Below are 26195 nucleotides of genomic sequence, written 5' to 3' on the forward strand. Positions count from 1 at the left end.
TATCATGTTAACATTCTTAGTGAACACAACATTTTGTTGGGTTTGTGTACCTGTACTATGTATGCCTTTGGCCTGGGTGACATAAGTACTACATTGATTCACCAACCTTCTATCCTTCATAATATCCTTGATTATCTCCACTCACCTACTAGTTCAATCTCCAAGGTGTCTCGTGACCAATGTAGAATTGGGATTGTAATTCTACATTCTGAAAGAAGAAATAGAGTACCTAAGGAAATTTGAAGGGTTCTGCAAAATACTGCCCAGGGCTTAAAACACAAGCAGACAACTTCCTGACAATGAGCTTGAAAGGTTTATGGATGCAGGAGGACCTGGATAGGCTTTCAAAGTTAACAAGAATTCTGCTTTTCTACCTAGAGGGAGAATGTGAGCCTGAGACCAGAGATAGCCCAAAAACCACAGCTATCCAGTGATAGCTCAGGAACCATGGATGTCAACATGGTTTCTGCAATAGATCTTGAGGTGATGCATTTGTTTGAACATCCCTAAGCCAGCATTTAGAATGTCTGAAGGCTCCTCTTTATTGCCAGGTGGGAGGGAATCCCAGAGTGTTTACAAGTAGGTGAGACTACTGCATGGGGCAGTAGGGCAGGAATGAAGCTTCAAATCTAGTTGTAGTAGAACAAATGTGGGGTCTGACTGTGGACCTACAGAAACTTGGAAGAAGAGGAAAAATGTGGAGAGACCCACTACTCTATTAAACAGACATGTACTGTGCATCTGTCCTGTGTCAATGTCTCCCAGACAGGCATCACCAACATTCCACCAGCTTTCTATGGTTCTACCTGGCATTTTCTTTTGGTAATCTCTTAATGTTTATCTACTTGTTTTAATTCATTTCAATATATTTATTGTTTACAAAGAAATTGAATATAACATCTATTAGCCTTGCCATGTGAGATAAAGGCTAACCATGAAAATAAGAACAAGGGATCCAAACAATGTTATTTACTTCTAAAAGTTAATACATCTATTTAAGAGATATTCAAAACAGATCATCCATGCATGGAGGACTTTTGTGCTTTGACTGAACTGGTTTGACTAAGAAAGATCTGCAATGCAGACACAGCTGGCTCACAGCAATGGAGACTGCATGCTCACTGCAGTGAAGACAAAACTGCAGTTGAGACAGAGTACTCACTGCAGTGGAGACAGCCTGTTCACTGAATGAAAACAGCCTGCTCACTGCAGTGGGGACAGCTTGCTCACTGAAGTGGGGACAGCCTGCTCACTGCAGTGGGGACAGCCTGCTCACTGCAGTGGAGACAGCCTGCTTACTGCATTGGGGACAGCTTACTCACTTCAGGGAGACAGCATGCTTACTGCAGTAGAGACGATGTGCTCACTGCAGTGGGGACAGCCTGCTCACTGCAGTGGAGACAGCCTGCTCACTTCACCCAATTGCTGATTCTCAAACTCTTTGCTCTAAGGCAGCTTTAGCTCTGGGAACTGAGACTGCAAATGTAGGTGCATTAACGTCACTATGAACCTGAGCAGAAAGGGAAGCTGGCACATCAAGGAGATGATGTAGTAGCTCAGGGTGAAATGTCACTGTCCTATGACTGGCTTAAGAGTTCTGCTGGCCACCTAAGAGATTGGGGGCAATGTTATAATACTTCTGACCCAGTTCAATATAGTTTAGGGGTTAAATCTTACTTCTAGGTTTTAATTTAATTCATACCCCTTTGGTAGCAAGGTTGCTTTCTTTGTATTGACAAACCCTAGAGGCCCACCTTTAATGTCTAAGAGAACCAAACCAAGGGCAGTGTTTCTAGGTTGAACCTGAATGCTGCACACAATGGAAGTAATGTTGTGGGATGAATAAGCATAACTGAGGCAGAAAAGAGCATTTCCCATACAGAGGAAATGAGTGCTGTCCACAGCATCATAAGGGGAGAATGGACAGGGATGCTAAAGAAAACTCTAAGTCATGTAGTGATCGTAACCAGGGAGATAACGGGTCAGCAAGAGCCTGTGGTGATGAGGCTTGACCACACAAGGTGCCTAGATAATGGAGGGTGGAGGTGAAACTTGGCCACGCAAAGTGCATAGATGGTGGTGGTGGTTATTATCATCATCACCATTATTGTTGAAATGTATACCATTTTGCATAGAGAAGAAACAGCATGAGTTTAGAAAGATTGACCAGGAGTAGGAACAAAGAAGGTACCATGGGAACCTTTGTACCATTTCTGGGTGTTGTTCTCCTTGGCTCTTTTTGTTACTGTCAGTTTCCACATTAAAAAGGATGTCCCAAGGCAGGACCTAGGACCACCCATGTTAGAAGAGAGCTTTCTGAGGCTGGATTCCTTTGTCTTCTCGCCAGTCCAGTCATGTATGGAGCCCCCTGCATCCCAAAGGTATAATCTTTCTCTCTTACAAATCTTAGAGAATCCATCTAACTCATCTCTGGATGCTGAAAGTGAACCAGCAGGCTGGTGGGTCTCCCTTCCTTCTGTCTAACTTATTCATTGTTAGTTGGGCACTTGCACTGTACCTAGCACTAGACAAGTGGCTGGATTGTCCTTTGGAAGAAAGATAGAACAACATAAAAATAATGGCCCTCCACTAACATAGTGCTTAAAAGATGCTAACATACTAGTTCTGGGAGACTGGTCCCTAAAGGTACAGGAAACGGGATAGAAAAGAGAGATGGTGAGGGTCCTTGAGAAGAGACGTGTGGAATCTGATGAGAGAAATGAACGTGTCAGGCACTGGTAAAATGTCCCCATGAGTTACTTCCGATTTCCAGCAGCACATGGCAGAAACAAACCATGTTGCTAGTCAGACTTCAAGTCCCTGATAAACTTGGCATCAGAAGCAGCTGTCTCCAGAGCAGTACTCTGGTGACAGTAGATGTCTTAGTTAGGGTTTTACTGCTATGAAGAGATACCAAGAGCAAGGCAACTCTTATAAGTACAGCAGTTAATAGGGCCTGACTTACAGGTTCAGAGGTTCAGTCCATTATCATCAAGGCAGGAACATGGCAGCATCCAGGCAGGCATGGTGCAAGAGGAGCTGAGAGTTCTACATCTGCGTTTGAAGGCTGCTAGAAGAATACTGGCTTCCAGGCAGCTAGGATGAGGGAGGGTCTTAAAGCCCAAACCCACAGTGACACACCTACTCCAACAAGGCCACACCTTCTAACAGTGCCACTCCCTGGGCTGAGCGTATAAGAGTCATCACAGTAGGGTGTAGCTTTGTAATGGCCCAGACTAATTCCCAAGTTCAAAACAAAAGTAAACCTTGAGAGATAATTCGTGTAAAATAATTCAAAAGTGATTGCCTTCACTGAAAGGTGTAGAAAGGTAGCCATGTTTAAAACAGGTGATCAGACCATGTTAAAACAGGCCTCACCCCAGCACACTGACAGTAAGACACAGGGCAAGAGCCACGCAGAGCTGGGCTCATCTGACTCATTTCCTAAGCAGGCAAAGGTTTTGTGAACACAGAACTGCACTGCTTTCTACTAAGGAACAATGTCCACACCCCCACCCCTGCCCCCATTGCCCTTGGAAGCTGCTCCTCAGCTGACATACATGCCCAGCGTTCATCCTGAGCACAGTCAGTCCTGCAGGCTAGGATAACCCATGCTGAGATCTCTGCTATGATTGCAGGCTACTCATTTATGTGGTGGGACAAATGAAGCCTAAGAAGGATAGTCACCTTGACACTCATGGAGGGAGGGAGAGGAAAATGCCCTCTCTTTAAAAAAACAAAAGCATATTTAATTTGCATGCATGTGCCTGAGTTGCGTGTATGTGCGCCGTGTCTGTGTAGGATCCTGTGGAGGTCAGAAGAGGCATTGAATCCTTTAGAACTGAACTCGCAGCCGGGTTTGAACTAAAGATTGCTGTCTTCAGAGATACAGGAAAATGTCCCCAATGGTTTCCTCAATTATTGCTATTGTAGCCAGAGAGCAAACTGCTGAGGAGAGGAAAGGAGGTTGAATGGCCTCCTCCAGGCAGCTGCAGAGGGTGTATGGAAATAGATGAGACAGCAGAGTAGGCTCTGGCCATCTTCGTCAGCCCTCGCTCGTTGCTTGTGTGGCACCTGTCTGGAGAACACCGTTTCTAGAACAATGAATCTCATTTTACATATAAACTAGCACAAATTTGAAGGGAGGAATGTGTTTCACATTGAAAGACTCCCAACCATGTGTTCGTTTGCCTAACTCTTGCCTAGGGCACAATTTGAGGTTTCCCTGTGGAACTAACTCTGAAAGGAGCATTGGTGAGGCCCCTCCTATGCCTGGCAGAACTGCATGCTGTGCAAAGGGAGAGGTGCATGCAGTGAAATAATCTAGAGCAGATATTCCCAGAGCCTGATGAAAGGAGAAAGAGTGTCCAGTAAGATAACATAGGAATGGGTGTTAGTTCTGCAAAACACATTCAACAGATGTTTCCCCCAACACAAATTATAGCGTTTCTCAGGCCCATGGGGTTACAGGGCCAGTATAAACCTGCCCATGGTCTTGGGAAGCACCTCATGAACTGTGAGAGTCGATCCAGGCGGCAGCAAGGTCTTAACAGGTCTCCTATCTGATTCCGATGCGCACTCCTGTTTGATAATCCCTACAACATTCAACTGGTGGTATCCTGAGTGGGGAAGACACAGAAGACACAGGAGACACAGAAGACATGCGTGGATTTGCTGCTGTAGTGCAGTGTGTTTACATGAAGGGTTACATGAAGGGTTGTGTGGCTTTCGAGATTGTATGTATCCACAAATAGAGTAGCAGGAAGAGCGTAAGGAAATTTTCTGATCTGGAAACACCCTGCCCTACAGGAACACTGGATCTCCAAGCTGAGAGGCAGATTCTGAGAACGCAGACTGGCTAATACTAAAACCTGAGGGGGATCCCCCCATGCACCTCGTTCAAATCAGTCTTGGCTGAGATGCTTGATGTCCCTACAGGGAGGGACTATTTACTATTCAGGTGAGGTCCAAGAGCAGTTAGAAGGACTAAAGGATGTCAGGTTTATGGGTCCCAGGGACTCTGGCTAATACGTTTGTAGTAGTCTCAAAGTCCTATTAAAGGCAGCAATGGAAGTACTCAAAACCTCAGAGGAAGCAAGCATGGTGGCACATAAGGCCCGCACCAGGAAGCAGAGACAGAGGATCCCCTCGAATTTGAAGCCAATCTGGTCCATACAGAGGTTCCAACCAGTCAGGCCTATGACTACATAATGAGAACTTGTCTCTAAAACAAAAACAACAAAATCAGAGGGAAGATGGAACAACGAAGTCTGAAAACACCGGGACGCGTTCACACCTCCCTAAGAACCTGTCGTGTGAAGTGCGCACTACTGCATCTTCTACACTGAGAACCTTTAGCTTTTGCGTCTTCCAGACTGCTCTTCCCGAAAGCTTTTCACTTGCCACATCCACATCGCGTGTGCAGCACAGAGCGACCGCACTCTCCAGTGCCCAGTGAGATTCTGACTTCATTTTCCTGAGACTGTCATGTCTATGCGATTTATGTTTTTCAACTAGATGATGAATTAGATAAAGCCTATCAACTCCATGTGTCCTAGGAGTGCAGCATCGCCAGAGCCTAAGAAGGGCTGAGAGGAGAGGAGACAAGGCCGTCTGCAAGGCAGAGCAAAGATGGAGCTGCCTACTGTGGGCCAGATTGAAAGATTGATACTGTGTTCTCTGGCTGTAAGGGAACGATTAAAAGTTTAGGAATGGTGTAATCAGATAATGAATAATATGACAAGCTTGCTATCTGAATTACCAAAGACTGTGTGTGAGCATAAATGTGTCTGTGTGAATGTGTCTTCGTGTGTCTGTGTGTATGTGTGTCTCTGTATGTATGTCTGTGTGAATGTGTGAGTTTGTGTGTGTCTGAGTATGTGTGTATATGTGTGCTTGTGTGAGTGTGTGTGTGTCTTTGTGTGTCTCTGTGTGAGTGTGTATATGTGTATGTAGATGTCTATGTTTGTGTGTGTGTCTCTGTGTGTCTCTGTGTGAGTGTGTATATGTGTATGTAGATGTCTGTGTTTGTGTGAATGTCTCTGTGTGTCTCTGTGTGAGTGTGTATATGTGCATATAGATGTCTATGTTTGTGTGAATGTCTCTGTGTGTCTCTGTATGAGTGTGCATATGTATCTGTGTGTGTGAGTGTTTGTGTGAGTGTCTCTTTGTGAATGTGTGTGTGTGTATTTAAAGGTGATAAGAAGTTTTCATAACATACTAGTTGAAAGCATTGTATGTTTAAAATTTATTAATTCATGGTTGTGGGCAAGCCATTTAATTTTTAAAAGTCTATTTCTTTGCCCAAAGAGTATAACCACCCTTTACACACTAAGTTAATGTTTTTATTGCTGTGAGACACCATGCCCGCAGCAACTCTTATAAAGGCAAACATTTAATTGTGGCTGGCTTACAGACTCAGAGCTTTTTTGGTGGGGAGCATGGCAGCATGCGTGCAGACATGGTGTGGAGAAGAAGCTGAGAGCTCGGCATCTGCTTCACAGGCAGCAGAAAGAAACAGTGAGCCACTGGGTCTGGCTTGAGCTTCTGAAACCTCAACCTCACCCCACCCCCGAGCCCACAGTGTCATAACTCCTTCAACAAGGCCATATCTCCTAATACTGCCATTCTCTGTGAGCCTATGGGGCCGTTTTCATTCAAACCACCACAGGCATAGTTTTATTTTTCTAAATTTCAGTTACTCCACAGTCAGCTCCCTGAAGTGCTGAGTGAAACCTTCCTGAGCGATGTTGGCTTTCCTGGGTGATATTCCGAGAAATCCTTGCGGAACTTCGTCTCTCATGTGTGAATGGTCCTGTCAGACAGTGTAATCATGCTGCTTGAGCCACCTGATTGTTAGTCTATTGGTTGCTGTCTCAGATATCAGCCTGGGTCTTGAGTGGTCCCAGTAATGGTAATTCTTATCTTATAGGTTCTAATAATTCCCTAAAGGGCAAGAGTACTGGCAATGTATGTATGCCAAATAGAAGGCGTTAAGTGATCCCTTGGGTGAAGAGTTGAAACTTATTGTCATAATAAGTAAAGGAAAAGAAATCACATGCCAAGGCTACTGATGATTATTGTCTTTTATGGTTGTTGGTTTCACATTGTTCCCAATTTGTGAGTTAAACACGACTGTGCATAGAAGAAACCACAGCTTATGCAGGGTTCAGTACTATCAGAGGTTCCAGACATCTATCGGGGGTCTTAGAATATACCCTCCTTGGATATGTATGGAGTTCTAGAGTCCCTACCACGTAAGGTTATTTAACAATTAACTGATATCATATACTTGAAGAGTTCAGAATGTGCTGATATATAGCTCAGGGCGTTTACTTGATAGACAATCTCTGGAGGCACAGATCCTATTCCTTTTTACTCTGTCGGCTTTTACCAGCTCTTTTGTCAACCAGGTCCTCACAAATGAGGAATGGGAAGGTTCAAGGATTCACAATGACCATCATAGAAGAATCTAGATAGTATTCCTAATAGGCTTTGAGAGTAAAGTTGAGAGTTTGTCTTTTCCCCAGGGATGTTTGGCAGCTTCTGTGTGAAGGGACAAGAACATGGTGACATTTTTCTTGGATTTATATTGTCCAGAATCAGTAAACTATATTGAAGAGCAGAGGAGGTGACAGAAAGGTTGGCCTGCTAGGTCTCCTGGGCTGGTAAGACTAGAGTTGATGAAGTAGAAGCAGCTATCAGAGCAGCTGACAGGGACAGGAAGATTGAGAGTAAAAGGATATAAGACAAAATGGAGGACGGACGTTGGCAATGCAGTGTTAAGATTCCCCAACTCCTTTTACTGTGCTCCGTGCATGTTGCACACAGTTTCTTAACAAATAATTGATCTATATGCTTTTGTTTTATGTGATTCCATACCAGAACAATAAAAGGACTTGGGGACTGATACCCTGCTAGCTAGAACTTTGATCCTGGGACTTTAACCCAGACACATAATCCTTCTCCACCCACAAACATGTTTCTAGATGTTTAGTGGAGATGAGTTCATTTAAAATTTAAGATTGGTTGTAGAAATCCTCAAGAAAAGAGAAGTTTGCGCTAGGATGAAAACAGTGAGAAGTTGAGTCATTTGGCAAGCTGTGATTAAAGTGTGGTACTTTAAAAACTGTCCACTGAGGGAAGCAGAAGGAAGGAGCTGAGGAGCCAAAAGTCCGAGTGCCACTAACATGAACCACGGGACAAGCCATGGAGGCCTAAGTCACTGGAGGAAACTGAGTCTGTCAGACACAGAATGACTGCTCCTCTCACCTCAAAGTGCCCGACCATCTCCTTGTCGTGAAAAGAGGCACAGACGAGCATTTTCCAAGAGTGGATATAAAATCTGAGTGAGTGTGCATAAAGTATCACACTCAATAAGTAGTTTGTGTGAGGCCATAGGAAGATACCTCAGACAATTCCAGTGGGGTTAATGCTGAGAATTCACAATGTGCCTATACGAACACATACAATTGAATTTCTCTCAGGTTTCTGGTCAGTTTGTGGTTACCCCAACTTTGGAGAGCCTTTTATGTCTGTCTGTAAGCTTTTCTGGGCTACCATGTTTCTGCCACAAACTGCTACAAGATCTCAACCACATCAGGAAGGGAACTGACTGCCTAGCCCAAAAAGATTTAGGAGACTTTATTATTATTATTATTATTATTATTATTATTATTGTTGTTGTTGTTGTTGTTGTTGTTGTTGTTATTATTATTCCGAGGGCTCCATGGATTCTGGACTGATTTCTTTCTTTACACTTTCTCCTTCTGCAGAACCAGAACCTCACTGTCCTATAGGTTAAATTGTAAACAGCCCTTACTTTCTATAGCACCCAAGTAGAAGCTCCTTGCTTTAACCTTGTCTAAGCTCACAAGTCCACTGGCTGGCAGGCAATATTTCCACTTGACTCTCTAGAGGGAACACCTGGCTTGCTCAATTAAGCCTCTGCACAAACACCCCTAAGTTTAGTTTTCAAATTCTGCTCAGTCAGCTCAGGAAACATGGTGATTGCCTCAACAAACGCAGCCAGGGTGTCCTCAGCAGATGCTGTGGGTGGGAGAAAACTTCCCAAGTGCAGCTGCTGAGTGAACGCCTATCACAAAGGGACCTCACTACAGGCACTCGGAGGCCTTGGAACTCAGGAGATTAGAATCATATTACAAATTCTGTGAGACAAGCAATTGGATTTTAAAGGGGATTATAAAAGGAAACATTGTTCAGAGGTGTGTGTGTGTGTGTGTGTGTGTGTGTGTGTGTGTGTGTGTGTGTGTGTGTGTTTTCTGTGCAGTAGCTTGTCTAGAGCATGCTCACCAGACTCTAGCTGAGAAATGCAGACAGTGTGCACTCGGTTTTTTTGTTTTTTTTTTTTTGTTCTTTTTTTTTTTCGGAGCTGGGGACCGAACCCAGGGCCTTGGGCTTCCTAGGCAAGCGCTCTACCACTGAGCTAAATCCCCAACCCCGCACTCGGTTTTTATCAGCCTGTTTTCCACAGTTTTTCCCAAGTTGCCTTGTTCTTGCTGCTTTAGCAGTCTTTGTTTCCAATTTTCCCACCTTCTACCACAGCTGCTTTGTGTCCCATTAAACAGCTGTATTCTGCCATTAGTCTTTGCTTATTCCTGATTGAGCAGTCACTTGCAAGTTTTGCTCAACTTTCCGGGTGGATTCCAAGGGCTTTTACTCTTCCCTGTTAGTATTCTGAAAGCAGCTGTGCCCCAGTAGATAAGGTGTTCCCTTCTCTACAGTACCCCTGGAAAGAGCACTTACTGACCACTACTGATCAAGGTGATCACATTGTCCTGGCTCATTCTCAGGGCATCCTTCTACAGGCTTAACTGAGACAATTGAGCCTGCCCTGGAAAGCCAGTGAAAACAGCGGGGTTCACTCCTTGTGGAACCTTTGTCTGGCTCAAATAAATGTGTGGTGGTTTGCATATGCTTGCCCAATGTGTGGCACTATTAGAAGGTGTGGCCCTGTTGGAGTAGGTGTGGCCTTGTTTGAGGAAGTGTGTCACTGTGGGTGTGGGCAAGACCCTCATCCTTGCTGCCTAGAAGCTGGTATTCTAACTGCCTTCAGATGAAGATATAGAATTCTCAGCTCCTCCTGCACATGCCTGCCTAGATGCTGCTGTGTTCCTGCTTTGACAATAATGGACTGAACCTCTGAACCTGTAAGCCAGCCCCAATTAAAGGTCGTCCTTGTAAGAGTTGTCTTGGTCATGTTGTCTGCTCACAGCAGGCAAACCCTCACTAAGACAATATGCCACCTTAATCATCTCTGCCCAAAAATCTACTGAGCACTGTGGTGTTTCAACAGTGGTTCGTCCGTCCACAGTCAGACTAACATGACCCACCAGCCTTTCTCAAGGACTCCTCCCCACCATTTGATTCTCAAACGAGGCTCTGAAACTGCCTCCTGCAGGCTTTGTGAGGTGGCTGTGATTTGCTGCCTACCGTGACTAAATTGGAGAGGCTTCAGTTGTTTGTTTTGTTCTTTGTACAATACCAAATCTTTTTTTGAGCGAGAAATGTCCCTGATTCAAAGTGGCATTCACAAATAAAATCAAACTGTGGGTGATTAGGATAGCAATTAATGTTAATGAAAAGCCAAAGTACATTCTGCATATACAAAATGGCTCAGCATTGTGCCTTGAATAACATAATTGGAGTATTTCATACAGTGTGTGCACAAGGGTGCTTCACCATTATCTGTGTGCCTTTAGGTATATAGATCCATTTTTGTTACTGTAATGAAACACATTAGGTAGGTGCTGATTAGGAGAGCAAGTTTTTTTGGCTCACAGGTCTGGAGGCTGCTCAAAGAACTGGGTTTTATTGTACCTACATCTACTGTGTACTTATGTACTATGTACTTATTACTATGAAAAGGGCTCTAGGGAAAGCTGGATCCTCAACAGGACGGTTAGTTGTTTCTAGGAAAGATATGGGATGTTTTCAAGCTGTGGTAGGAACATCTTCATTTGGTGAGAGAGCAGGAATTGGGGAACTACCCCGATAGCCAGGACATCACGATGGCTCCTATAGGGTGTCCCTGCCTCCCCTTCATTATCTCATGAAGTAATTGTCCCTTTGAACCTTCCTGTTCCCCCTACCTTACATTTATTCTCTACGGGCAAGCACAGAAATCTTTAGAGCTTAAGATCAGGATGCTCTCTTAGTTAAATCTTCAAGTTGGGTACCACCAACTGTGAGGTATGCTTTCGCATCATGACATGGCTTCCATGGCTTCTGTGACTGGGCTTCAGCTACTCAGTCTCATTCAGAAAGCAGTTCTCAAGGAAGTGGAAGGGTGGTAAAAGCCAAAGGGAAGTCTGTTTCCTCTCACAAAAACAAAATGACGGGCTAATAAGGCGTTCTATGTTAACCAGAACCTTTATTCTGTAGTCTGTTCATGCTCATTGGGTACATAGTACCCTGATACACGATCCCTGCATGACCAGCCATCAGATCTGCCTTCCAGTCAGAGTAAGGGTGAAAGAGAATGCCCTTCACTTTTGAGATCTTCTCCAGAAATGGCACATGCCATTTCCAATTAGATTCCATTAGTCAGAATTAGTCACCTATGCACATCAAGGGACACCAGGAAGTGTGGTCGTTATGGGAGGACTAGGCTGTCCTTTTTGATATGAGAATCTTTTATTTCTTCTTACTTGAATGTGATAATCTGGTATAAAACTCACAGGCTGATGGGGGAAAGCCAAAAAGGTAGCTTGACCCTGCAGGAATTGGTAAAGATTTTCTCTTCCCACTACCTTCTTAAACGGGAGCATGATGCTCTCCATTCTCTCAGGCAGGGGCCCCCACATTGTTTGTGACACAGTTTGTGACTGCTCGCCTGCCAACCCTCACTGAGTAAGATGGCAAAAGGCCTCTGGTTGACTGTTCTTTACATGTAAAGGAAAAATCAGGACAAACAACTCTAAATAATGACGTGCACAGAAATCAAAATGAAATAAGGAATCACTGGCATTGCGGGGATATTTTTCCCTTTCAGTGTCTTCTAATAGGTAGCTGGCTTGTTTGTCTCATACACTACCTAGAGATAGATTTTCCCTTGCAGTACATAATCGTTCTTGCTTCGCCTATCATCTCTGCAGTAAGACTTCTGCTCCAGGTGCAGAGACTCAGCAAAAACAATGTGCCTGTCACAGTAAGCTCACCTCATGGGCAACAGTAGACCAACAAATTCTCCAAGACAAGCACAAGGACATAAGATCTGATGGCAAAATTGAACCTATGGAACAACAAAGAATAATTTCGAAGTCGTAGTGAACAAGAAACAATTAAGAGGTAATCACCGTAGCCATAGAAACCTCCATGAAGACACGTTGACCACACTCCACAGCCACGCTCAGAGAGAAGGCGAAGGAGGCAATTTCCCTTTCTATTTTCAGAAACTGTTACGGCCAATTGAAAGCTAATTCATCCACTAGCAGCTCCCTTCCAGGAGAATGCATTAAATAAGGAGAATCGTCAGTTCGATTTTCTCATGGCTAGATCATCTCTTTCTGAGGAGATCACAACCCCTTCAGCCAGTAAGGATTCTTCTGTATAAGCAAGCCCTAAGTTATGCACATGAGCAGTGCTCAGTTAATGCTTCAAACTGATGCTATGGGCGACACCACAGGTGGGAGACACTGGGGTATACAGGAGCCACTTAGAAACATCAATTAACAGGAGTCCCAGAGAGAAGTGTGCTAGAAAAGGGAAGGTAGGAAGGATGCAGAAAGAGAACTCAGGATATCCAGGGTAGGTGTCAGCCACAATTATCAATGCACAGTCAATGACATTAGGATGTTACATCAGCTGCCTCGCTCAACAGGAAGCCACCAAGTATGCTGCTGTAATTTCTAACCACAAATTGATCTGTTTTCCTTTTAAAACAACAAGAGGGTAAAAGACAGCAAAAGATCTTCTGGAGAAAGAGACAAGCTGATAATTTCTTGACCAGAAAAGGAGATTTAGCACTTTTAAACACTTACGAGAGCACAGTGCCATTATTTTGACCTTGCCTACCATGACACAGAAGCAGCTCTAAGCCTTCCTAACGCTGCCACCCTTTAATACAGTTCCTCGTGTTGTGGTGACCCCCTGTCACAAAATTACATCCCTGCTACTTCATAACTGTAATTTTGCTACTGTTATGAACCGTGATGTAAATATCTGATATGCAGGATATCTCATGTGAGACCCTAGAATCACTAACATTGAGGTAAATGCGTAAAACCTTGGTGTCCCTTCAGAAGCAATGAGAAGGAAGTGAGTTCCTGTACTCAGCCCTGATGAAACCTGTTAGTCTCTGAGAAGGTTTGGGTGCTTCTCCCTAGGATGAAGGTAGCATACGTAAAGCTTAGTAAATACTGCACTGCCTGTGTTTAATTGGCATACGGTATCATTAGTTACATCATTTAACATAATCCATCATTCATGGTGGTAAGGACTCTTCATTTTCTCTGCCTGTCCTCAGATACTACCACATTCCATAAATAGCTGTCAGTGTCTTGAGATGACTAGTGGATGCTTATTGAAACAATATCGTACATTTTAGAGTCGATCCATGTCTCTTAACTTGTACCAATTTCGCATTTCGTTTAGTGTAAAATATCTACCCAAGACTCGACTTCTGCAGAAGGCAAGCTTTAAGCCTCATCTCCTGGTTACTTTATATGTGGAGAACCAATGCAGGAGAGCCCAGAATGTATCAGGTGGACTATCCCAGGACTATCCCCGTTTCTTGTCTACATTTACTTATTTAACATGAGCTCACAAATACCATGTGTCCCCTTGGGAAAAAGCAAACTTTGACCTCTCCAAAGTGCTAGTAAGGAACATAAGGTGTCTCCCATGCTGGGCAAACACTCTACCACCCAGCTGTTTCCTCAGCTCTGCCTTTACTGTTGGGTCCATATTTGGAAAACAAAAAGCTGCCTTCCTCATAAGTTAGCTTGCACCATAGCCTTGATAAAGACCTATTTAACCTATATCGAAATCTCTTTATTTTTTTTTTTTTTGCTATCATTAAAAGATTGTCTGGGTTTACCTTTTCCTTTTTTCTTTTTTTATTGGCCATTTTTTATTTATTTACATTTCAAATGTTATCCCCTTTCCTGGTTTGCTGTCCATAAACCCCTATGCCATTCCCCATCCCCCTTCTTCTATAAGGGTACTCTCCACCCATCCACCCACCCCTTTCAAACCTCCCCACCCTAACATTCCCCTACACTAGGGGATCCAGCCTTGGCAGGACCAAGGGCTTCTCCTCCCATTGGTGCCCAACAAGGCCATCCTCTGCTACATATGCAACTGGAGCCATGGGTCTCCATGGGTCTGTCCATGTGTACTCTTTGGGTAGTGGTTTAGTGCCTGGGAGCTCTGGTTGGTTGGCATTGTTGTTCTTACGGGGCTGCAAACTCCTTTGGCTCCTTCAATTCTTTCTCTAACTCCTCCAAGGCGAACCCTGTTCTCAGTTCAATGGTTGGCTGCTGTGAGAGTCCACCTCTGTATTTGTCATGCTCTGGCAGAGCCTCTCAAAGTGTAGATTCTTCAGCCCTTCTTAGAAGGGGAACAAAAGTATCCATAGGAGACAAAGCTTGAAGCAGAGACTGAAGAAATGGCCATTCCGGCTTTCATTTTCTAATTCCACCTCTTCAGTGGAAAGTAATTCGTTTATAAGCTTTTGATAGTCCACATCTATCATGAGTTCCTTTTTGTGTCTTTAGTGTTCTCTCTCTCTCTCTCTCTCTCTCTCTCTCTCTCTCTCTCTCTCTCCTCCATACAAACCATCTTTCTATACACATGCTATGGTCATTGGGCAAGAAAAAGTTCCTAGACTTTAACTTTCAGGCAGGTAGAACTCAGGGACCGCGGCAAGGCAGAAGTTGAAATCTCAGAGGTGCAAGAGAGCAACTCACCTGCTGTCCTCGGCCTCACTGACTCCTAGATGCCTGGGAACCGGCTCCTCCAACTCCTCCACTCTTCACTGAATGGCTGCACTGCCACATTGTCACTAAACAGATGCCACTTGAATCACAGTATGGACCCCTCCCCCCGGGGAAATCCTGCAAGCGTGCACTATCAATGATTAAGTCTTGCGATCGAATAGTTAAAGCAAGTATCTACCTTCATAATTTAGCAGAATAACCGATTTCAGATGACCAGTGGTTAAAATACCCCATCAGTAGTTTTGAGGGCGTCAGCCATGAAGTCAGACACTGGGTTCAACCCTAAGCACCAACAGACAGAAAACAAAACAAAACAAAGAGAAAAACCACAGATGAGAAAGTGGGGAGCTTCTCCGGGCGTAGACAGAGACAGCCAGTGTTGTCATGAGCTCACAAATGCCAAGTGTCCCCTGGAAAGGCAGGCTCTGACCTCTCCACAGTCCATGTCTTTCTTCATGAGGCCAAGTATGTGCATTTTACTCGACCCCGTGTTCTCACCGGCCACTTATCTTCCCCCTTTGAGAATCTGAAATGACATCTTTGAATTGGCTTTCCAGAACAATGCTTAAAATGACAATTTCTGTACTGTAGGAAGCTTTGAAAGAAAAAAAAAAGTTTAAACAAGCTGTCAGGATGACCTCAGTCAGCTCCTAAAGAGCACACAGTGTTAAAGCCAAATGGAAATAAAGACCCCTGCTGGAGCCAGAGCCTGTTTCCAGAGTTAGGACAACCTGAGCTCAGACTTGAACTCAGTGTGAGCTCCCGCTGCAGGGTCTGCAGGGGTGGCCTCTCCTGTGGACTAAGCTGAACATGAGCAGAGACTTTCCTTCACATCTTTAGGGCTGAAGCCTCTTGTTTGTTTGGTCTGCTTTCACTTGTGAGCACTTAGCCAAAAACCTCGAGCCAGTGTGTTAGACTTCTTTTGCCAAGACGAAATAACTAAGAAAATCAACTTAATCAAAGAGAAGATTTGTTTTGTCTCATGGTCTTAGAGAGATGACACACTAGATCACTTAGCCCTGTGGTGTTGACGTGTGGTGGGGGAAACCTGTTTAATCCCACAGCATCCAGGAATTAAGAAGAGCAGGAACTGTGCTCCTAGATCACAGTATCTCCAATGACCTAACTTCCTCCCAGTAGACTCCATCTGCCAAAGTTTCCCACCAGTGACACTGAAGGCTAGCAACCAAGTCCTCAACACACTGACCATTGAGTGCTGCTTAGGATCCAAACCATGGCAACGGAAAGAAAAGACGGCATGAGATTCAGCCAACGCACTTTCTTAGTTACTGTTTTCTGTTATTGTTGTTGGTTTTTTTGTTTGTTTGTTTGTTTTTAAAATATCTTAATTGTATGTATGTGAGGGCACTATCACTGTCTCCAGACACACCAGAAGAGGGCACCAGATCCCATTACAGATGGTTGTGAGCCACCACGTAGGTGCTAGGAATGGAACTCGGGACCCATGGAAGAGTGAGCAGTCAGTGCTCCTAACCACTGAGTCATCTCTCCAGCCTTGCTTTCTTACCCTTTGTTTACAGGACACTTTGCTCTCTGAGGACAGAAATCCATGGGCAAGTTTCCCCACACCTCTGATCTGCTTGATCTGCAGCTGATCAATGTGCAGGCTTGTTTGGGTGCTATAACTGTTCCTTGAGAGTTTCAGACGGAAAGCTGTGACTGACGAAAGATACAAAGTCGCCACCAGCTTCTTTTGTTTCGTTTTTTGTTTTGTTTTAATCCCCACTTACAGAATGCTTTCTTTGTGACTATAGTAATAACTTGTTCACTGATAGAAAGATAGGAGAGTGACATTGAGCCAGGCTGCCGGGAAAGCCAGGAACAAGCAATCCTGCTGGTTCTAGGGAGTAGATGTGAGATGCTGTAAAATTGCTGTCCAGTCAAAGATTGTAACAGGAGCCACTTTCCTCAGAAACTTAGCCCTTTAGATATGCTAGATTTGTGATTACCATTTAAATTGGGGCCAGAGGCTGAAGATTGCTTCTCAATTCAATTCCCAGCATTGAATTTGGGGGGGCTCCCAACCACCTGTCACTCCAACTCCAGAGGACCCCATACCTATATGGCTTTTGCTGACATCAACACGTGCCCCCAAACCGTATCCCCACACCCTACATATAATAAAAAATAATAAAATGTCTTTTAAAAATCATATAAAGAAGGATGGAAGAAAAGCAAAAGAAAGATACATTCAGCTACTGGGGTCAGAAAGAAAAGCAGCGACTGTGTCAAAGAACTTGGAAATTTCAGTCCAATGCGGTGACACACAATGATCAGTGATTTCAGCCCGGTGCGGTGGTACTTCAGTGTAATCCCATCCTTCAGAGGCTGAGGCAGGATTGAGTGTTCCAGCCTGGGCTCTGTAGCAAGAATCTGTCTCGGAAAACAAAACAGCAATGAAATTGTATTTTATAGTTTCTTTGTCCCAGGGCGAGCCTTACACCCTTACAAAGGTGAGAGAGACCTTTCCAGGCATGCGTGAAAGCTGCTTTTCGGAACAGCCTGGAGTCACCCAGAAACCCATCAGGGGTGTGTGGACACAGAAAAGAGCAGAATATATACCAAGAAAAGCGCTAACTCCTTGTCTATGTTCTTGTTCCTCAGGTCTTTGCCCAAGACGGGTCTGGAACTTAACGGGGTTCCCATGACCCCTGTGATTGCTTCCAGTCAGCAATGAAAGGGTTATCGGGTAGCCGCAGCCACCACCATGGGATCACCTGTGAGTCGGCCTGTGACTCCTTGTCACACCATTCAGACCACAAGCCGTACCTGCTGAGCCCGGTAGACCACCACCCTGCGGACCATCCCTACTACACCCAGCGGAATTCTTTCCAGGCCGAGTGTGTGGGGCCCTTCAGCGACCCTCTGGCCAGCAGCACCTTCCCGCGCAGGCACTACACCTCTCAGCAGGAGCTGAAGGACGAGAGTGCCCTGGTGCCGCGCACACTGGCCACCAAGGCGAATCGCCTCCCCACCAACCTGCTGGATCAGTTTGAGAGGCAGCTGCCCCTCAGCCGAGATGGCTATCACACGCTACAGTACAAGCGCACCGCTGTGGAGCATCGCAGCGATAGCCCCGGCCGCATCCGGCACCTGGTCCACTCGGTCCAGAAGCTCTTCACCAAGTCTCATTCCCTGGAGGGGCCATCCAAAGGCGGCGTCAATGGGGGCAAGGCCAGCCCTGACGGGTCGCAAACTGTGAGATATGGCAAGCGCAGCAAGAGCAAGGAGAGACGGTCAGAGCCCAAGGCTAGATCCAATGCCTCTAACGCCTCCCCGACCTCTCCCAGCTGGTGGAGCTCGGATGACAACCTGGATGGGGACATGTGCCTCTACCACACGCCATCGGGTGTGATGACCATGGGTAGGTGCCCTGACCGCTCTGCTTCTCAGTACTTCATGGAGGCCTACAACACCATCAGCGAGCAGGCAGTGAAGGCCTCCCGGAGTAACAACGACGTCAAGTGCTCCACCTGTGCTAACCTGCCAGTCACGCTGGATGCCCCACTTCTGAAGAAGAGTGCCTGGTCCTCCACTCTCACCGTGAGCAGAGCCCGAGAGGTTTATCAGAAAGCCTCAGTGAACATGGATCAGGCCGTGGTGAAGTCGGAGGCTTGTCAACAAGAGCGGTCATGCCAGTACCTACAGGTATTATCTATGTTGAAAAATAGGTGGTGTGAAATTGTCCGTGACTGGATTGTGCGCTCTTTGCTCCTAGATTCTAGTCTTGGCTCTATTCTGAACTGTCTATATGTGCTGCGGTGATTAATAAATAAAGGTTTCTTTCATCCCGCGCTAGTGCGGGCACTGTAGGGTACAATCATCTCAGAGGTGGCAGGTTCTAATGTGGCACCACCACACCTTACCTCTAGCTATCCTCTAGCCCTGGCGTATCTCCGCCCCCATTGCTAGTCACCCTTTGTCAGCTGGCCAGCGGGAACTCTCTGGTCCCAACTACCTGGTAAAACAGGACACTAGAGACCCAGCAGTGGCTGGCCTATCTTGACTCCCTGTCCTAGACTCTGCCCACACTCCCGGCAACTGCCCCCTGATATTATAATATAAACTCCCAGCACCCCCTGGTATTATAGGTGTAAACTCCCAGCAATCTGTTAAAATCAAGACTCAATAAGCTGTAATTTAGCAATCAGATTTATATATTCTCAATCCACAATACGTCCACACAAGAAACTCACAACCAATTGGTAAAGATATAAACCACCCACCTAGATAAGATAAATTGACCTACAGAAGTCCATCCCTTAGGAGATATTCATAACTATCGGTGGCCATTCAAGACCACACAGATCTAGGCCGTCCTTCTCTGCCTCCATCTTCGTTCTTCTCTTTTCTTTTTCCTCTCTCCCCTTACCAAAACTCTGTGCCTGCCCCACTTTCTCAATGTCCAATTACAGGACATTGTACCTTAACTTGTACCAGCCCTCACCTACATATAGCCGTCAACCTACATTTATGAACTCAGGCAGATTGATTATCATTTCGGTGATTAATTGCAGCTATCAGGAAAGTTCAAGGAGACACGTCCTACCAGCTTCACTCATTTCTGTTAAGATAGTAGATATGGCACATGCGTCCTCCTCGTTGTGGTAATTATCTCCAGTCCGCCCCACTTCCAAGACACAGAATAGCAGGATGACGCTCTGCAGAGGTGGAGACAGAAGCAGTTGGGGGACCTGCTAAGCACAGCTGCAGGAACCCGGGACAACAGAGAGGAGGGCACCGTGAAAGCATCACTGAAGTAAAATACAATTAATGTCAGCATGTAAATCCCACACACAGCCACCAGGCAGGCTTCTTCCCTTTTCACTTCTCCCATTTCTCCTTCTGCCTCCAGTTCACTTCAACAAGATTCACCTGGATAAAAATATCAGCACAGGCAGGCAGATGTCTTCCCTCTTGTCCTGCCTCCAGAATTTTTTTTCCTAAGACTCAAGGCTCCACATAATGACCCTGGTGGGTCCCTGGCCCCACCCCCTTTCAGAGCATCTGTTTCTCTTTCTTTCCTGCTGTCCCTATCTTTCGGTGGAAGTTTTTACAAGACCATAAAAGCATAGTGTAGTCATCTCCATTCTCTCCTTCAGAAAAAAATGCAACGCAAAACTCTTTGAGTGAAAAGGTGGTCATTTTCCCCTCATTAAACCCTTTCTGGTAAATACAGCTTCCTTGGGAATGCCTATTCTGAGCTGTGAGAATAGTCTAGGCTGGACAAGGACAGGGACAGGACCCAAGTCCAAAGTTTAGAAGAGGCTACCATGTTATAAATGCATGTTGGTGTCTATCATCAGAGGTAGGACTGGTAGTTTTCTGCATGATTGTTCTGTGTATAAATAGATCGTCAAGGAAAGCTGGAGATATTTCTCAGTGGTTAAGAGCACTGGCTGTTCTTTCAGAGGACCCAGGTCCAGTTCCCAGCACCCACATAGTGGTCCGCAACCATTTGTAACTTCAGTTCTAGGGGATCTAACACCCTCTTCTGACCTCTGCAGGCACCAAGCAAGCCCATGACACACATACATGCATGCAGGCAAAGAACAACTAATAACTTTCAAGCTAAAAAGGTTCATCAGACCCACTTGGAATAGAAAAGAAGCAAACTGAAATAAAATCTTAGTGGGTTAGGCTGTTAGCATGTGGCACAGATAGTACTAGCGCCCTCGTCTCTTCACAAAATGACCATTCTGGGGGTTGTAAGTTAAGGATTTAGAAATGACTTAAGCATATACATTTTAACCAGTGTTGAGAGTACCTCGATAAAAAAAGAAAATAATTGTTTTGAAGAAAGGATGAGAAAGGAGAGAGATGTCTTAGGAACTGGCATGTTTTCTATGAAAAGGCTCTGTCAGGAAGACTTTAAAGCCAGTGAGTTCCACTGGTGTAGGCAAAGTGAGAATTAGATTTAAGGTTGCTCTCCAGGGCTCCAACACCAGCCGTCATTCGCAATATGTTGCTCAGCTGTACTTGTACAAAAGTTCATGTTCTCCGTCCTGAAATGTATTTTTCTTTCTTTTTTTTAATGCCTTTTAAACTCAAAACCTCAAAAAGTGGTAAAGGGTGCAAAGGCAGACAAAGGAGAAAGAAAATGGGTGTGACCCGCAAAGTCACTGCGTACTGGATGCTGTGGTGAATGAGGTCCATCCTCACAGCTGTTCCGAGAGCTGGGTTAATAAGACAAAAGGAGGAACTGAAGCTTGAAAATCCTCAGGCATTTTGACCTATGACTTGGAGGTCGTAGGGCTGAAATTTGGGCTTATCCCGCACTTCATGCAGAAACTAAGTAAAAAGTGTAATTTTAAACATTTCAGTAACTTCAGAATGAAATCTTTAATACCAAATGCGGGACTTAATACAGGAATGGCAGTGGCTCTCACACTGTCATGGCTTGAAGCCTCTACTTTCGAATTACTTACCTTCCTTGGGCTTTTTTTTTAAATAAAATATTTAAGAAAGCTCTAAGAAAACTGAAGCGAATCATCCACTCAATATCTGTACCTGGTTAGGCACACGGAGGACAATAGATCTCTCAATTCCCTCTGCCCCATCCCCCTCTTGCTACCTAGAACAATGGCACCTTTATTTGACACCATTGTTGTTGTTGTTGTTGTTGTTGTTGTTGCTGAAACTGTTAAAAAGTTAATATTTTCTTTCATAGCTTGGGCAAGAATTAATCCTGGTCCTTGTTGGTTTATCCTTTCAAATACGCACTGAAATCTGCATTGCAACTCATTCAATAAATGTTGACATTTATTGAGTTCCCATTCCATAGAAGGCCTTCAGCCTTTCATTATGAAAGCACAATGACGATTCTGCTATGGGGGGCGGGCAACCATGTTGGTCCACATTCACCATGGAGAGCCACAACATCTTCCTGCCCCCTGTGCTGAGACTGGCATGCTCTTGCACAGAAAGGGAGGGAAATACTGAATAATCGTGAAGAGAGAGAGAGAGTAGGAGAAGCCTCCTGAGCCCCGGGTTTCAACAATTCTCTTGCTTCTGGAAAAAGAGAGAAAGAATCTGATATCCTGGTGATATTCTTCTCAGAAAATAGGACTATCCACCTCCCATCAGCTCTTGTGGGACAGTGTCGTGTACCAAGTCATTCCTTGTAGCAAATTTGGAGAAACAAAAAGAGTTGTTTTGAGTATTACTGTAGGTGCTGGCTGATTTAAAATTGGATCCACAGTCATCTTGAGCAACACCATCACAAGGTTTAGTTAACACACGGAGCTCTGTTCCACACAGAGCACCAGGCTTTTTTAGTCCCTATCTGCCCCTGACTGGTGACGTTGCTGGAGCCATCCTCTAAATTTTGAAGCCTCCTTCATCTACTGTAAAAGCAAGGCCCTTAGTTCTAGAAAGCTCTAATCTCTCTGCACTTTTTTTTAATTTGTAAATTGAGTATCTCAGTGTGCACATTAGAGCAATCTCCAAGCCTTGGAAGGCCCGTGACTCTTGATTCATAAACGCCTGCTGAAAGCAGACGCTTCTCAAATGCCACTTCATTAGTTCTTTGAAGTTTTAAAAGCATTTCACAAGGAAAGAAAATGGGCTTAGGGAACTATGTTGAATAACTTGGCCAAGGACACACAGCAAGATGGTGAGCCAAAATGAATTCTTTTCCCTTTAAAGTCTGAATTCTTTCCATTCACCAGGCTCAATCCCTACCCTCTCCACATACAGAGAGAACTACATCACATGTCCTTTATGTGTTAGACAACATCTAGATCTCCTTTAACAATCAAAACAACTTTAAAAATATTACATTTGCTTTAAATATTTTCACAACTTTTTCTCGCACAAAAATGGAGCTCCATTCTGATATTCATGTTCACCCATCATTGATATTTTCATCTATTTGCCTGACAGATTCCTATTGCATTCATCCTCTGCTTCCCTCCCACCGTTACCTCTTCCCAGGAGTCTTCCTCTGCTTTACCTTAATAGACAAAGCTCACAGAGACACAAAGAAAGCAGAGTAGGCAGGGCAGCCAGCGGCTGGCCCCAGGTCTGCCCGTGTCTGTAATATGTTTGAGGTGTAGAGACTAATGGGTGGTTCATTTTATTATCTGTCTTCCTCTGCATCCAACTCGTGTGCATTTGACTTGTAACAGGATCATGCCAGTAAAAGAATGAAACTGTGAAATTAGCATGCCATCAGAAAGGAAAGCAAAAATCCCTAACTTGATTCCAAACTGAATTAGTAACCAGTTATTAATATTCTTCAGTGAATCACTGAAGAATATTAATAAATACATATTCACTAAATAATAGGATTTAAATATTAAAATACACCTTCTGTCTTTGGAGAGTTTCACACAGACTGAAGTGAAGACGGCTTCTTGTCATGACTGTAAGAGTTGAGGGGTCTGCGTGTGTCTAGCCTGTGACTGACAAGGACTGGCTTATAATCATGGTGCATTGAAATCAATATACTCAATGGGTGGTATGTGCTCATTCGCAAGCTGTTTTAGCTAATTTTGAAAAAAAAAACTCCCAATTTCCCCAATATTGTTATTTTTAAATGTCAAAGAATCAGATGTCTGCTGTTGAGAACTGTTGTAACGATGCCAGTGACTGCCTGTATCTGGGCTTGGAGCAGGAGCATGGATTTGAAGACATTAAAACTGTTTAATTCTCAGTTGAGATGTGGTTGGCTTTTGTACATTTGGAATAGAGCATTTATGGCACACCTCAGGGTAAGTGCTAATAGTTAAATAAACAGAATAGGCTCGGGGGAGGGTTGTTTTCTTTTTTCTTTCTTTCTTTTTTTCTTTTTCTTAAGTAGGATTCTTGGTCGTGTTTATGCCTCTTTATATAAATGTTCTGTGCTGAGTGAGTGGCATATTAAGCCATTCGGAAGAGAAAGATTTTAGATTTCCAACTGTTCACCTAAGAAGAAGGAAAAAAAAAATCCCTTCGAATCTTGTATTTAGCATTCATCCTTCATCCAGCGGCAGGAACAGGAAAGGGGAAGGGAGACCTCTCCCTCTCCGTGGAAGTAGAGAGACACACAGAGGGAGCGAGAGAGCGAGCGCAGACAGGACCGAGGAAGCCAGAGCTCTCGGAGATGAAGCTGTAGGCAACAAAATGATCGACCTTTTTAAGGCTGAGTGGGTTTCTTCAGTTTGCGTGCAAGTTTCACGGAATGGAAGGACTGACCAGGTTTGGGTATAAACAACTCTTTTGTTACTTTGTATCTGATGGATGTGATTAGCTGGTTTGGAAGGGGATTTTGCAAAGAGAGGAGAGGATAGTTTGGTTGTTCTGTTATTTTCTTTCCTTTCTACAAACAATGCCTAGTGCTTCGGGGAGAGCTAACAAACTAATGTATGTTTCGGTGGTATGAAACAGGTGGGGACATCAGGTGCCTACAAGTCATTCTGCACGGGGGCTTCCTGAAATCCTGCTTCCTGTGGTCTTGGAGTATGTGATGAGGGGGGCTAGAGGATGTTAAATGGCTGGTGATTGGAATGCAATGGGTCATTTTTCGGACTAAGAATCCTCAGCACTTACTGTTCCTTTTCAGAATTTAAATTTCTGGATGATGGGATTTTTGTTGTTGTTGCTGTTGCTGCTGCTGCTGTTGTTGTTGTGGAATGGTTTTTGGTTTTGTCTCCCCTGTTGTTCTCATGATAGCCCACAAAGATCCCCATAGAAACCTTCCTAGCAAACGTGAGTTTGCGGTTTTATTTTAAAATACAGGTACACTTATTTTTCAAATCTGTCTCAAGACTGTTCCCATATTTGCCCAATATGAGTTTTCTTTTTTTGTGGCTAAGTTTTTCTCTTCTTTTCTTTTGTTTCTCTTGTCTCAAAACAATTTAAATTATACCGATTCAGTTTTAACTATTTTATATCAGTTTTATAAAACTGCCATTCTGCTTATGATGTGAGTAGTTGATTTGCTGGCTGCCTTGTCTAAAAAACTCGTCGATCACATTAGTAATTTTCTTTATTTTTAATTTGTATTGCTAAGGAACTTGAGAATATTTTATCTGCAGCTTATACAATCCCCTCCCTATTTTCCTCTGATCTCAGAAGAGATGCTCTTCACAGAGACACAAAGGCAAGGTTACTCTGGTCAGGTGCTGACCTATAACTTGGGGGTCATGCCCACCTGCAGAACCCTAGGAATTCTGCTGCTCTCTGCCCTGTGGTCTGATTCTCTGTACTTCTCAAAGTAACCTCCATTCTATTAATAGGGAGAGAAGAACAATTGGCAAAATACTCTAAGAAATCAAGAGGTAAGAAAGCCTCAGCAGTGGGAGAGGGACACCGCAAGATAACAGGAAAGCCCTCTTAAAGGAAATTTCATTATTCTTGGTCAACAGCTTGATGGTCTGCTATCACTGTTAGCAGGCAGTAAAAGTACCTGGCCGTCATAGCCAGAGGGTTCTGAAATTATTTGCTAAAATCCAGCCTTGGATCACTCAGCAGCCATAGACTTGGTTTCTCCTTTTCTGCTTTCCCTGGAGATCCGCTTAGTTGATGACAGCTGAAAATGACAACTCAGGGCTCACTCTGTCTTTTGGAAAAAGACTCATCTTTAAACTCTACTGCATTTGAGATTGTGGCATACGGGACTTGACAGGGTGACGTACGACTGGCAGAATATGTCAGTTTCTTGTTAGAGGTGTGTGTGTGTATACAAACATGTGTTTGTGCATGTGTGTGAGTATGTGTGAGTGTGTGTACGTATGTGCAAATGTGTATGTTCATATGTATGAGTGTGAGTGAATGGGTTTCTGCACATGTGTGTGCATGTGTGAGAGTGTGTGCGTGTGCATGTGTGAGAGTGTGTGCGTGTGCATGTGTGAATGTGTATGTATGTGTGTGTTTGTTTGAATATGAATGTGTGTGTGTGTGTGTGTGTGTGTGTGTGTGTGTGTGTGTAAGCAGTCTGACATACTGACTTTGGTTTGGAATTAGGTTATATTTTTTCTCCATTTTGGAGTTCAGTGTCTTTTAGTGGATCATTGTGACTTAGAGTTCAGTGAATTCAACCTCAATTCATTAAGTTCAGTATCATTTATTTTTCTCATTCATTTCAGAAGAATATGTGTTGCTGGGGTCCATGGCCACAGAGCACAGGCAGGTTGACTCATGTGGAGTTGCCATGTCTAAGACACAGAAATCTCAAACTCCATATGTTTTAAAATCACAATACCACCTAACACACTTTATGTCATTAGCCGT

General features: G+C 44.2%; 1 protein-coding gene and 1 long non-coding RNA gene across 33 annotated transcripts in view; one reads left to right on the plus strand and one right to left on the minus strand.

The window, feature by feature from the left end:
* Dlgap1 (DLG associated protein 1) overlaps nucleotides 1-26195 on the plus strand; it is an 870386-nt gene that overhangs the window by 535911 nt on the left and 308280 nt on the right. For 10 of the 30 annotated variants that reach the window (XM_087567550.1, XM_087567553.1, XM_087567556.1 and 7 more), the window contains 1 exon segment: nucleotides 17586-18629. In XM_087567550.1, coding sequence (XP_087423676.1) covers nucleotides 17655-18629 — 975 coding nt within the window. In that variant the 5' untranslated portion in view covers nucleotides 17586-17654. 30 annotated transcript variants of the gene reach the window in all.
* Nucleotides 1-26195, minus strand: part of LOC120094814 (uncharacterized) — a 216293-nt gene that overhangs the window by 125052 nt on the left and 65046 nt on the right. The window lies entirely within an intron of this gene.

This window comes from Rattus norvegicus, chromosome 9 (genome assembly GCF_021556685.1).
Source record: "Rattus norvegicus strain SHRSP/BbbUtx chromosome 9, alternate assembly SHRSP_T2T, whole genome shotgun sequence".
Lineage (NCBI taxonomy): Eukaryota > Metazoa > Chordata > Mammalia > Rodentia > Muridae > Rattus > Rattus norvegicus.